At 50.5% G+C, this 13,185-nt stretch overlaps 4 protein-coding genes across 4 annotated transcripts; 2 read left to right on the top strand and 2 right to left on the bottom strand.

The window, feature by feature from the left end:
• Window positions 1–143: 143 nt before the first annotated feature.
• FVEG_09730 (hypothetical protein) lies at window positions 144–575 on the bottom strand (the record flags this gene model as incomplete). The annotated part of the gene is made up of 1 exon (XM_018898792.1): window positions 144–575. The coding sequence occupies one exon, from the start codon at window positions 573–575 to the stop codon at window positions 144–146; it is 432 nt and encodes a 143-aa protein (XP_018756730.1).
• Window positions 576–2,068: 1,493 nt separating this feature from the next.
• On the top strand, window positions 2,069–8,497 carry FVEG_09729 (hypothetical protein). Its single transcript, XM_018898791.1, has 2 exons — window positions 2,069–7,450; window positions 7,501–8,497. Exons 1-2 carry the CDS (start codon window positions 2,888–2,890, stop codon window positions 7,714–7,716), a joined length of 4,779 nt encoding a protein of 1,592 aa, XP_018756729.1. The 5' UTR covers window positions 2,069–2,887; the 3' UTR covers window positions 7,717–8,497.
• A 1,420-nt stretch (window positions 8,498–9,917) lies between these two features.
• On the top strand, window positions 9,918–11,875 carry FVEG_09728 (hypothetical protein). Its single transcript, XM_018898790.1, has 3 exons — window positions 9,918–10,251; window positions 10,299–10,548; window positions 10,597–11,875. Exons 1-3 carry the CDS (start codon window positions 10,215–10,217, stop codon window positions 11,339–11,341), a joined length of 1,032 nt encoding a protein of 343 aa, XP_018756728.1. The 5' UTR covers window positions 9,918–10,214; the 3' UTR covers window positions 11,342–11,875.
• Window positions 11,477–13,183, bottom strand: FVEG_09727 (alcohol dehydrogenase). The gene is made up of 2 exons (XM_018898789.1): window positions 12,658–13,183; window positions 11,477–12,608 (listed from the first exon to the last, which is right to left on the bottom strand). Exons 1-2 carry the CDS (start codon window positions 12,860–12,862, stop codon window positions 11,671–11,673), a joined length of 1,143 nt encoding a protein of 380 aa, XP_018756727.1. The 5' UTR covers window positions 12,863–13,183; the 3' UTR covers window positions 11,477–11,670.
• Between the last annotated feature and the right edge of the window lie 2 nt (window positions 13,184–13,185).

Here is a 13,185-nt window from a genome sequence, read left to right on the forward strand (position 1 = left end):
GTTTGTGAACTCAATGTGATGTAGCGATGTTTTGTGATGCTTACATAGGGTCTATCAAGAACTTGGAATACTTGGCATGGCCTGGTATACACATCTCATGAGGCCATGTATGATCGACCCTTGATTAGGTCTCGCAGGGCTATTCAAAGCCTGATATAGACATCCATACAATCGATCCTCCACTCCCTCTTCCCCAGTAAGTTTCTAAGCCACTCGATCCCCAAGCCCGACCACTCGGCCCTCCTGGCAGCTAGATCATCACTAGCAGATTTTATGATGGCCGCGACCGTAGTGTTGGCCATATCGAGGACGGTCGAGTTGAACGTGAGGTCCTCCCCTGACGGCGAAGTAAAAGCTACGTCCGGTGTTATCGGACGCGGGAGGAACCAGTTACTGCCAAGATCGAAGAAGCATCGGTCGGACCAGTTGCACGAGGTCAGGAAGAGAATAAGGAGTAGGATGGAGCAGTACACGCATGGCCGATTGAGGAAGTACGTGCAGATGAAGAAGAGGAATATGAAGGCAGGCGAGGCGTTGGTCGGGATGAATAGGAGAGGAAGCCAACTGCATTGCATTCCACGATGGTTAGTTTTCTTGTGTCTGGAAGTGAAGAGTGGTGGGCATACTACCTGCGAAGACAAAACATGCTGGGCGATAAATTATGCGATGGATGAAGGTATCATGCGGCGTTGGATTGCCTAGGAGACGGACGGAGGATGTTTAATCGTGATGTATTGCGCGCGGGCGCATGAGGGTTTGTTGAGAGGCTCAGACTGGAGACTGGAGACCCGGGAGGAGGATTTGGTGGCGGTTTAAAGGTGTTACGTCGTTTTGGAGGGTGATGAATGGGGGTGATGCTGTATTGGGTTTAGTGTATTGTTGAGGCTCTGGGTTAGGTATTGATATCGTGGGATTGGCTGGGCTAGAGTGAAAGACTGAGAAAGAAAGATATTTGATGTTGTATTGGTGTTTGGTGTTTGCTCTTTAATGTTGTAGATGATGGAGTTGTATTTATTTTCTTCCTTCCCGTCGTATATTGATTTGTTTGTGGCTGAGCGGTTATTCCCAGCGCATCAGAGGTTGTATAAGAGCACTCGATACCGGAGACAGCGATTAATATTAACACTGCATTATTATTATTGTTTACTTTTCAAACCTTGTCAGATGATTAATAACGAAATATTTATGCTAAGGTATTGTGAGACTTTTGCATGTTGCTCCAAGTAGCCGTCACAGTCCAGATATGTAGCTCATTGGAAGTCTTGACTAAGTTTCCCATATACAAAACCTAAAGCGCCTAATGGGAATAACCACAATTTGCCCAAAGATGTCCATCATCAAACTGGGTGATCCATTTTACGCTTCTGCAGCTGCTAGATTCATGATTAGGTAATGAAAAGTCGAGGCCATCGAAGATCTCAAGGATGTCCGTTTCGGAAAAGAAAAGAAAGGAAAGGCTGGTCTCAGAGATTCTTCAACAATGTTGGGACTCACTCAGACAGCAGCAGCAGCAGCAAGCCACAGCAACAAACTGGCCCGTAGGTGCATATGCAAGAGCCAGGATCTCAAGTTCTTTCAGGCTCGAACCGAATCTCAGGCTGTTCTACTTTACTTTGGTTTATGAGTCACCAATAATGTACATGTCTCTGAGATCTGGATTCATTGCCTTGGCCAATAGAACTTGAAGAGGCGGTGACTTTGACAGCTGGCAGTCTGGGCGCTACCTTGCCTTGCCGAACTGGTTCACTCATATCCATGGCTGTATGTATCACAGCTGAGGGAGCTTTACATTGCAGCAGCCACTTTTGAGATTCGATGCTATTGATAGAAGAAAGCTTAATACTCGATAAAAAGAACAGACTTTGTTTTATATACCTTTTTGATATAATGTTGGTAGATGATATTGCACGGCATCATCCGATATCATCCCCCTAGGTAGTTTGAGGTACCAGCAAATACAACACAGAGAGGACAAACCAACCAGCCCCTGTCAACCACGTCACTCCCTCACTCCCTCCAGGTACTTTAGCTCTGTGCGTTACCTTGCAATCGGGGAATAGTGAGGTGGAAACATGCGTCCCTTCCCGTCACCTCAACATTAGGTACCTTGCTTGCCTTACATTGGATTGCACTGCTTGTAGCATTGGGCAACGTGGGCTTCTGCACTGGCAACAGACTACAACTTTGGGCTCCAGCAGCAAAGGTAATCCGGTGGTTATCAATTTTATCGTCAATCGATCAAAACATATTGCGCAAAGCTGTTTCCTGAGGCCGCCCTAAACACTAGCAGACGTGCACAGATAATTGCTTGGGATCACCTCTGTTGCTTTCCCACACAAACCACACCTCTCACTGGCTTTCTAGCTCATTGCTTAAAGTGAGGTACCATACCACTGCGGCACTGCCGTTACCGCTACTGTTACTGCCACCGCTACCAGCCACTGATTTGCTGGGCTGCTCTGCTCTGCTCTGCGTTCCATTGCCTTACTTCACCGTCATCATCATCGGTTTCGCGACTTTTTGTTTTTTTCCTCCCCCCACGTCAACCACCTTTTTTTATCTTCATCCTCAACCTTCATCTCATCATTGAAAAAAAGATTAAAAAGATAGAATCGCATCTACTCATTTCCATTCTATCATCTTGATCTCTTTTCCTTCTTTTTCCCTCCCTCGTTGTCCCCTTTCATTCTTCCTCTTGGCGTCCTCTCGGAATCTGTTCGGCCCGTTTGCTTTTGCTTTCGTCCCGCGCTCCGTTTCCATTTGGGTTCGCCCATTTTCTTGTCGCTCTCTGAATCATCCACATTCAGAAAAAAACAAAGCCCAACAATAATCTCGCGGTAGCTCTTCTCGAGTCCGCAACCGCTCCCGCTACCCTAGGCTTGTCGCCATGGACAATCTCGACATGCCGCCGGCCCCTACGCCGCCTGTCAACAACATGAGCATGCCTTCCAATAACTCGGATCGCACCGCTAATCTGTTGAACTTGCTCAAGTTCAGCGGTTCAGGTGGCTCGCAGCTGCAGAGCCAGGCTGCTCACAATCGGGCCCAGGCTCACATTCAGCAGCAGCAGCAGACTCAGCAGCCTCAAGAGCAGCCGCAGGAACCTAGTTCTCCCCAGCAGATGCACCAGCAGCTGTCGGACCATCAGCTCCATCAATTCAACCAATTCCAGCAGCATGCTCAGCAAGGTCGAGGTATCATCCAGAGCCCTCTCCCTGCTCAGATTCACCAGCCTGCGCCTTCTTCTGCTGACCCGACTGGTCTCTTGGCCGCCCTTATGCGAGGCGCCCACGAGCCGGAAGAGCCCAAGCAGCCCCAGCAGCCGCACCCTCAGCAAGCCTTTGGCAACGGTTCTCCCCCGGCCGATACGCGCTCGTATCTGCTCAACTTGTTGAACCGCCCCAAGCCTAGCCAGGGCGACCAGCAGCAATCCGCTCTGACTGAGACCACGCGTTCCAACAACCTTACACCTCAGTCTCCAGACCTGGCTCCCGCCGAGCCTGCTCGCTACTCTGGCAGCTATCAGCAGCAGTACCCCCAGCAGCATGGCAGCCAGTACTCGAACCAGCAGCACCGCCCAGCCGATTCCTACGCAGGATCGCACGCATCCGACTCCTTCCACCATGTTTCGCAGGATCAGACTGACACCTCGGCTCTTTTCCAGCAACTCTTGGGAAACCTTGCCCAGTCGTCTCCTCATAGCCAGAGCCATAGCCAGAGCCACATGGCTCAGTCGCCACCAGCTCTGCCTTTCCAGATTCTGAAAAAGGACTCGCCAGCTGCTTCCCAGCATTCTCACCACTCCCATCACTCCCACCGCCATGACCACTCGGTCGGTGCTGGCAGTGACCGAGCTGCTCTTCCCACCTCTCCTCACCAGATCCGTCGAAAGGCAACCAGAACGGCGTCTCTGCAGTCACACCCTTCGGTGAAGCAGGGTACTCCTCCGACCTCCGAATTCGACAACTACAATTCGACCGCCAAGGAGACCGTCGCAGAGGCTATCGAGGACATTGCTGAGCAGGTTGATCATGAAGCCCGGGAGGCACTTGAGCGCGCGGAGCACGAACGGACCCAGGCTGAAATTGCCGAGGACCTTGACGATATGCTCAACGCCAAGTCTGAGAAGGAATTCGAGGACAGTGCTCACATTGCCGCCCAGGCTATCCAAGCTGAGCTTGACCGCAGCGAGAATGAGGGAGTTCTCGAGGATGCCCTCCCACACGATGTCGCCGAGACTGTTCGCGAGATTGTTGACGAGGCCGCCCAGGGTGTTGCTGAGAGCTGGGAGAGCGCTGACCAGGACGAGATCGTCGTAATTGAAGAGAAGGAGATCCCGCCTGTCAAGGTGTTTAACTTCCCCATGAAGCCGTGGATCTCTATTACTCTTCAGGAAGAGGGCACCGACCCACGACCCTTGTTCCGCGATGAGACTATCATGGACATTGCCCGACTCAAGAAGGAGTTTGATCAGATTGATCGAAACCTTTACACCGCCACTGAGAACTACATGGCCTACGGCATGTCCAAGCAGGGTGGCCTGCGTGTTATTCGACAGGAGGATGGCAAGGATGCCAAGATCTTCACCGACACCAAGGACCGCATCTTCAACGTCGCCATGTCTGTTACACCCACTGACCATGACGGCGCTCACCGCGAGGCCATCATCGGTACTGGCATTAGCGGCACCGTCTACTGGGTTCAGATTCGTGATGGTGACAAGGATCACATTGAAGATGCTCATATGGAGCAGTATGGCTTTGCTCTACCTCCCATGAGCTCCCAGGAGGGTGATGCCCCTGGTGGTGTTCTCAAGACCCGTGCCCGCACCTCTACAATCCACCCCGAGTACTTTGCCGTCGGTCGCGGCAAGTCTATCAACCTCATCTGGCCCTCGTACATCCTTCAGAACAACCTGTTCAAGCCTGGCCACGACCGCGTTGTCGACACCGAAACCCTTGCCAAGCAGTGCTCCTTGAAGATCAACACTGGTAAGGCCGGCAAGGACTTCACCTTCAGTCAGGACGACTCTGTTATCGTCTCTCTTGACAAGTCTGGCCGGGTCAAGTTCTGGGATGTTCGAGACCTGACCGCTGTCAAGGAGGGCTCCGACCCGCGTGCTCCCATGCCCGCCGAGACCAACCTCGAGGTCAAAGAGCCCCTGATGACACTTGCCACCACACCTGAAGGTGAGAAGGCTTGGCCCACTTCGGTTCTTCTTCTCGACAAGCAGCGACCCTACCAGAAGCGATGTGCCCTGCGGTACATGATTGTTGGAATGAAGCAGAACCACACTCTGCAACTTTGGGATCTTGCTCTCGGCAAGCCCGTGCAGGAGTTCAACCTCCCCCACAGCAAGGAGTCGGATGCTGTCTGTAGTGTCATGTACCACTCAGCCACTGGCATGATTATCATTGGCCACCCCACGCGCAACTCGATCTACTTTGCGCATTTGTCCGCTCCCAAGTACAACCTCAAGAGTGTATCTCAGGCCGAGTATATCCAGAGACTCATTGCTCAGGACTCTTCCATCCCCCAGCCGGATAGTACCGCTGTTATTAGTGGTGTTCGTGAGTACTCGTTCGCTAACCGGGGAATTCTGCGAAGTCTTGACATTCTTGGCACTCCTGCCATGGTTCAAGATGCCGACGAACCCACTCTCTTTGAGCTGTACGCCATGCACTCCAAGGGTGTTGCTTGCCTCCTCGTCAAGCAGACTGAGCTCGGATGGTCCAAGGACAACAAGGTTCTTGATGGTGTTGATGCCGTTGCTCAGGGCGTCGTCACTGTTTCGAAGCTCAAGGCTCCTCAGCCCGCCGAGGTACCTACCCCAGTCAGCAATGGAGACGCCGTTGTTCGTGTCGTTAACCGCGGTGCGAACAAGGAGAACGTCCAGCCCACCCCAGGAGCCCAAGCCGAGTCTAGCCAGCGTGGACTCGAATCGACTACTCCAGCTAAGGCCAAGAGTGAGCCGAAGGAGGCTGAAACGCCTGTCCAATCCGCTAAGGAGTCTCAGTCGGAGAAGCCTGAGCGAAAGTCGCGGAAGAAGAAGAACGCTGCCAACCAGGGTGATACAGCTACTAACGGTGCTGCACCTCGCGCTGGCAATAAGGATGCCAAGACCGCGAACAACACCTCCACACCTGCTGTCTCTAGTGAGGCTTTGGATGCCGCCATTTCTGGACTCGAGTCTCGTCTCACCGTGAGTGTTGGCGAGACCCTCAAGTCATCGTTCAAGAACCTTCACGGCAAGATTGACGATGACATTCGCGCCCGTGACGAGAACTTTAATCAGCACCAGCTTAAACTCCTTGATATGGTTTCGGAGGTGTTGAATGAAAACACTCAGAAGGTCCTGGAGGCTCTGATCCACCACCAGTTCACCGAGCTCGTCATTCCTGCCATTGGCGACAAGGCTGGCGCTGCAGTTACCGATCTTCTGGACAACAAGCTGCAGCCTCATTTGACTTCTACCGTGCAGAAGGAGATCCAGAGCTCTCTTCCTCATGCTCTCAACCGATCCCTGCGCTCTGGCGATTTCATCAAGGCCATCTCCGACCGTGTTGGAAACTCGGTCGCTACGAGCGTGCAGCAGGAAGTTCTTGCGACACTGACTCAGCACCTTACCCCGACGTTCACTAACATTGCAACTCAGGCGTCGCAGCGTGTCGCAGGCGAGCTTCATCAGCAGTATCATGATCAGTTTGAGTACATGAAGGCCCAGCACGCTTCCGACACCGCCAAGATCGACCAGCTTCTGTCGCATGTCACTCGTCTGTCGGAAATGGTCACAACCATGTCTGCCTCTCAGGCGGCGCTCCAGGCCGACTTCCTCAAGTTCAAACAGCAGCCTGTCCATGAACTTTCCGGTATCCCCCAGAACGTTGGGCATGGCCAGAACATGCCCCATCATGGCTATGCCAGCTCCAACCAGCACCATCCCCAGACCAGCCACGCTGGTAGCTATCACCCCAGTCAAGCTCCGAGCCAGGCCGCCAGCCAGGCCCAGCAGTATATGGGCAGCCCCCAGTACCTTCGTGGTTCTCAGCAAGTGAACAGCCCTCAAGCGTCACAGCAGGCTTCTGACTACGTCGCTCCCGCTTCCAGCGTCAGCGCCCTTGCTGGTGCCTACGCCAGCCAGCGTAACCAGACCGAGCCCGAGGCTGATCACGACTTGATGCAGCGCATCAGAATTGTTGAGCAGGCCATCCAAGAGGGTCGCTACCAGGACGCCATGATCCAGTGGATCCAGAGTGGACGTGAGGAAGAGATCTTCCGCCGTTGCCTCAGTCGCTTCCCCCCTACCAAGTTCGAGAATCTTCCACCCTTGATGCTGCTTGTTGTTATTGCCACAATCTCCAAGGATCTGAAGCCCAACGCTCGTCTCAAGGAGGAAGTCGAATGGATTGAAATGGCTCTCCGAGCCTTTGCTGAGAATCTTCCTGCTTTTGTAAGTACTCACTGTCTAAGTGATAGCGACCCTTCACTAACACGTCCTAGGAATGGGAACAACAGGGTGCTCGCGATGTGATCAAGAGTACGACTCAGACCATGCAGCTCCTTATTGGACGTATCCAGCCTCTCATCGGTGGCATCCAGGACGGCTTCCCCACGGATCCTTTCCTGGCCAACCTCGAGAGAGCCAAGCTTGAATGGATTATTCGAACATCCGAGCACGTGCTTGACACGTTCGGTGCCCCTCGACGCTACGAGTAATTGAGGGCTGTTTGTGTACAGCATAGAATTGTGGAGGAATGCGGTAGCCGATGACTACTCGGCAATCAACCTTTCGACTTGTCTAACGAAGTGGTCTGCGGAAACGTAGACCTCTGACGTAGGCTAGAAGTTGCAGCCGCAACGGTGTACATGACGCTGGGAAGGGAGCAATTCGGAAGCATTCACGATTTGTGAATACGACAAAAAAGACATGAGATACATGTGCATTATCAGGAAGCTACAGATGTTTACGGCCTCGGGTCATGGTAATGTTTTTTTGCCAGCCTGGTTTTGGGATCATGTTGCGGGCGTGCGAAAGCTTTTAACGTGCATTGGAGGTAATCGGTTTACTTTTGGTGCTTTGACTCGTTTTATTTCTCTTTCTTCTCTTTTACTTTAGTTCATTTCAAATCATTTCACTTCTTATTTGGGATGGAAATGCTATGATACCCCGGAGAAAGGGGGAGGAGGGACAGGATGGTGCGATGGCGGAGGTCCTCAATGACGAAACGGGGGAGCGGAGAGAGAAGACAATGTCTTGTTCTTCTTCCTCTTTGGTCTAGTTTTGATAATTTAATGTTTGAGTTGATACGGATACTGTCATGAATCATGTCTAATTGAGTGAGATTCGACTGTTTTTACTGGGTCTCATGATGTATCGAGGCGGTTTCGGAGTTAGCCTATCAATGGCAGAGCAGATATGAACAAAGACACTTGTTAGTATAATCTCTGAGATGCAGTCATTAATATGATTAATACATCGACATGAATCCAAGAACGAGAACGAGAGCGAAGAACAGAGAACGACTAGCGAGACGGATATGGATGGATAAAAGTGATGATCCTTGTAGACACCGGAACGTACGGATATTAATAGTGATGACAAGCTGCATGTTCTCGCCTCTCGGCAGACAACCTGGCGCCGTTAGTTAAGCCTTTAAGGTCAGACAAGCTTTTTTAAACGTGTAACAGATCAGCCCTAGAAAAAGGGGCAGACTCGGCGTGGGATCTGTGGTTCGATGTGATGCTACAATGCATCTGATCCTACTACCAGTATCATTTTGACTCACTTGTACCGTGGTCGAATAACATCAAGCTACACATGATCTAGGCTTATCCATAATTCATATAGGCTCCGTTGAACAGTGGTGAGCCTCAGTGTCTATATCTTGGAGAATAGCATGTTGATGATGAGATGATAGTATTAGTCGTGCCATATCAGATCATGCCAAGCTCCCAGTCTCCATATACCTCGGTTTCCCACCACGAAACTCCATTTCTTCAGCTCCGATCAAAGGAAGTGAAGCTCCGGCCCCAGAAGCTCCGCCTCTTCCGGATTTCGGACTCGGGAAGCGTAGAGAATCTCGGGGTGGTAATCTAGACCGAACCGCCGGGATTTCTATCTCCAACGGAGAAGCTTCGACAACAAATCATGATGGTATACACTTGACGTCAAAGAAAACAAGCTTTTTTTTCTTTTCTTTCGCAACGTCTTCTCCATAATGATTGTAATTTCACTGCCTTCCTTTTGACCAATTACTTATCGCCATGTCGGGCCCTCAGCCCCAGGTGTAACCCTTCGGTGTTGATCGCGTGCATATTCACACTTGGCAACACGTCACGCTGGGAGATTTGTGCCGCTGTAGTCACTCGACGACCAAGATTGGTGTTTGAGTACATTAAGCTTCAAGGGCAATATACTGGGAATAAGATGAGATACAGTTGTGTTGGTTAAGCTTATTGCACTGTACCCGCCCAATGCTGAGGTGAGCTTATGCCTCAGCCACTGCAACGCGTTGTGTCTGTGAGATCATCGTACTCCGTAAGGCTTGGAGTATTGGTATTGAAGTTCTGGTCGAGTTAGATGTTATAAAGTCCGACGGCATCCGCGGAGGCTTTGGACTTGGAGGTTAGGATAGAGATAGTATCCACAGATTTGGAGAAACAGGGGGTGGTGTTCTTGATCAGACGGTTATTTCTACTGTGAGAGCAGGGATATTCTGCTGCATGCATGTGAAGTCTTGAGACGGCCATAGAATAGAATAGCACAGCTTCAAATGGTCAAGCGCCGGGTGTGATACGAGTAGCATCGGTATTCCTGTTCCTATTCTCCGATGGCAGTGACATACAATGCAATCATTCATTCAATATTTGGCTGTGTCTTGTGCTTTATTCCCTGTTTGGTACAACCCCTCCCTCAATGAGTTTTCCTTGTTCGTGCAACTCTACCTTGTCTTTTCTATGCTTGGCTTGCATGCAGATTTTGTTTCTCTTATTGTCTGCCTACCTACCTTACTTATATCTAGGACTTTTGCTTTATCTTGTTTCTGTCACTTGTCCTTCGTTCTTCCTCCTTTCCCTTTTCTGGATAGATCTTGATGGGCAGTTTACATCAATCACCCTCTTTTATGGACACATTATTTATTCATCCTTATCATATATAATTGCGATTCTATCTTCTTTTTCTTTTGATTCTGTTAATTTTGCTTATTGCCATCATGGTTGTAGCTTCAAAGAACGTGGTCGAGCCAGTGTGTAAGTCAACACCACGCCCTAAGCTATATCTCACTGACAACTTCAAGTCATCGTCTTCGCCTTCACTTTAGGTTGTCTTATCAACAGGCGAAGAGATACTCAAGTCACATACAACGAATCACTAGACGATGTAGAAGACCAACGATACGTCGACTCGCCTCCTCTGAAGCCCACTCTCCTCCAACACATCGAGCACCCAGTTCGCAAGGCTCCCAACTTCTTCTTCGTCCTGTTATCTCGCTTCTTCAATAAATTTCCGTTCTTGATAGAGACTTGGTACTGGAACTTGACATACTGGTACTTCTCTCATCACCCTGATTTATAAGTGTATACTGACGTTTGTAGGATCTACCAAGGCCTTCGAGCAGTATCAGCCAGAGCAATCGCAGGCAACGAACCAATCTTCACCCGCGCCCGAGACCACGCCCTTCAGATTCTCACCCTAGAATCCTTCTTCGGCCTCGATATCGAACAATACTTCCAGTCTTACATAATGAACCAGCAACCGTGGCTCATGCCCATCCTCGCAAAGATATACTACTCCCACATCAGCATCGGCATCCTCTTCCTCATCTACATCTACACATATCTCCCACCCCCGACCTTTCAACGCATCCGTCGTACAATCGCCGTCGATAACGCTATTGCTTTCGTAATCGTGACGCTCTGGCGATGCTCGCCTCCGCGATTACTACCGCAGCAATATGGCTTCGTTGATGTTCTGCATAGTAAAGCTGGGGGTGCTAATGTCTGGAACAATAATCGGTTCCAATTGACTATCGCGGCGATGCCCAGTTTGCACTTTGGAACATCGCTCTTCTTTGCAGTTTGCATGTGTCGATTCTCTCCGCATCGATTCATGCGTATCGTCGCTCCTCTTTGGCCGACTGCCATGCTTATTACTATCGTCGCTACTGCGAATCACTTTCTCACGGATGCTTTTATCGGGGCTCTGGTTCCATTGTTGGGATGGCGCATTAACCGTGCTGTTCTTGTTCTGAAGCCGATTCAGGGTTATATCTTTGCGCCGTTGATCAACAGGCTGGACCTGGTCGATTCTGATGTGCGAGTTGTTCCAAAGACTTTGTAATTATGATATAGAACAAGAGGGTTTGCTTTCATATGCACGAATAAGGAGAATCGGGTGCTGAGTTTGTACATTACCAGGGGAGTTCTCATCTCTGAGTTCATGGGGTTACTAGACACCAGGAATGAAATGATAATCGTAATGAGACCTCTACACAGCTCTCTAACCATAACTGTTGGTTATTTAAGTATCTTTGTGTCAGACTGTACTGCCAAGTCATCTTGGTGCTACACTAGACGACAACGAATGAACACGATAGCAACGCAACGTAACACAAATGACACTCCCTTATATCAAGCATCTATATCTCATAACTCATGTAGTTCTCTCCTCTATTCCTTCTTCGAAACCCTCACAACAACCTTTCCAAAATGCTGCCCACTGCTCAAAAACTCCAACGCCTTATTCGCCTCCTCGAACCCAAACACCCTGCTCACAACAGGGTGAATCGAATGCCTCTCATAAAACGCCACCATCTCCTCAAACCGATCCTTCGGCCCGTTCAGAATCCCCTTGAGCGTCACATTCCTCCTCAGCGCGAGCACATTCACACCAACCTGTCCGCTGGTGTCCTGCTCCTCCTCCTTGCCAGCGAGATACCCCACGCAGTTGATCAGCCCGCCAAAGGCTACAGAGTCGAATGACTTGCGGAGCGTTCGCGCACCGCCCGTCTCGAAGATGATGTCCGCGCCGTGGTTTGCCGTCGCCTTCATCACGGGCTCTTGCCACTCCCAGTGCGTGCGGTAGTTGATCCCCGTGTCGGCGCCGAGATCCTTCTTCGCGCGCTCGAGCTTATCGTCGGATGAGGAAGTGATAATGACGTTTAGGCCGGCTGCTTTGGCGATCTGCAGCCCAGCGATCGCTACACCACCCGTGCCCTGCAGAAGAACAGTCTCCATCTTCTTAGCGCCATCAGCAGGTTGGCCGAGCGGTCGCATGCCGTTGATGCACATCCAGGCTGTCACTGCTGCGATGGGGAGACACGCTGCTTCTTCGTCGGAGAGGTACTCAGGCACGGGGACGAGAGCATCGGCCGAGAAGCAGCGATATTCTGTTAGGACGCCCGGAAGAGGGAGACCCAGACCGGAGGCCATGTCTTTCTCGGTGACTTGGCCTGTGAGATGGGTCTGGTTAAAGATGGACATGACGCGAGCGCCCACTTTGAGTTTTGGCGATGAGCTCTGAATGACGGTGCCGCACATATCAGAGCAAGGCACCAGAGCGCCTGTGTCTTGGATGGAGGCATGGTGGTTATAATCGCCGTTGATAACTTGCAACAGTCAGGATCACCCTCTTTTCCCATATCAGAAACAACTGACCTTCAGTATCGCGATAATTCAACCCAACAGCAAGAACCTTGACCAAAACCTCTCCCTCCTTCGGCTTAGGAACTTCACCCTCCCCAAAAGCAAGCTTATCAAGGCCATCCTGACCCGTCGTCCACTGTCTATTCTTCTCAGGCGCCGGCATATTTTCGTCCTTTGGTTTTCCAAACGGTAGGTATGAAGAGATAAAGCTCGCCATAATGGAAATAAATAGGGAAATGGTATAAATACGATGAACGAACGACGTCAACTATCAGTCAATGCTTCTCTTACAAGTGGAGATGACGTCGCTTTTGGTGGATGAGGTTTCAAAGTGGTCGTCCTATCAGGGGAAAGGACTAGATCGTTTCAGGTATCGACGCCCGTAATGAAGAAGTGTCTTAATAATCAAGTCTTGTTCATGCTCGGCGAAACGTTATGAGTTGCATCACACGAGTTGAACTCTTTCGATACAGGTTGAGTAAGAGTTGGAGATGAGCAGAAACTCAAGTATAAAGGTACAAAGATGTGGGTCTCGATGAT

This window comes from Fusarium verticillioides, chromosome 1 (assembly GCF_000149555.1).
Source record: "Fusarium verticillioides 7600 chromosome 1, whole genome shotgun sequence".
Lineage (NCBI taxonomy): Eukaryota > Fungi > Ascomycota > Sordariomycetes > Hypocreales > Nectriaceae > Fusarium > Fusarium verticillioides.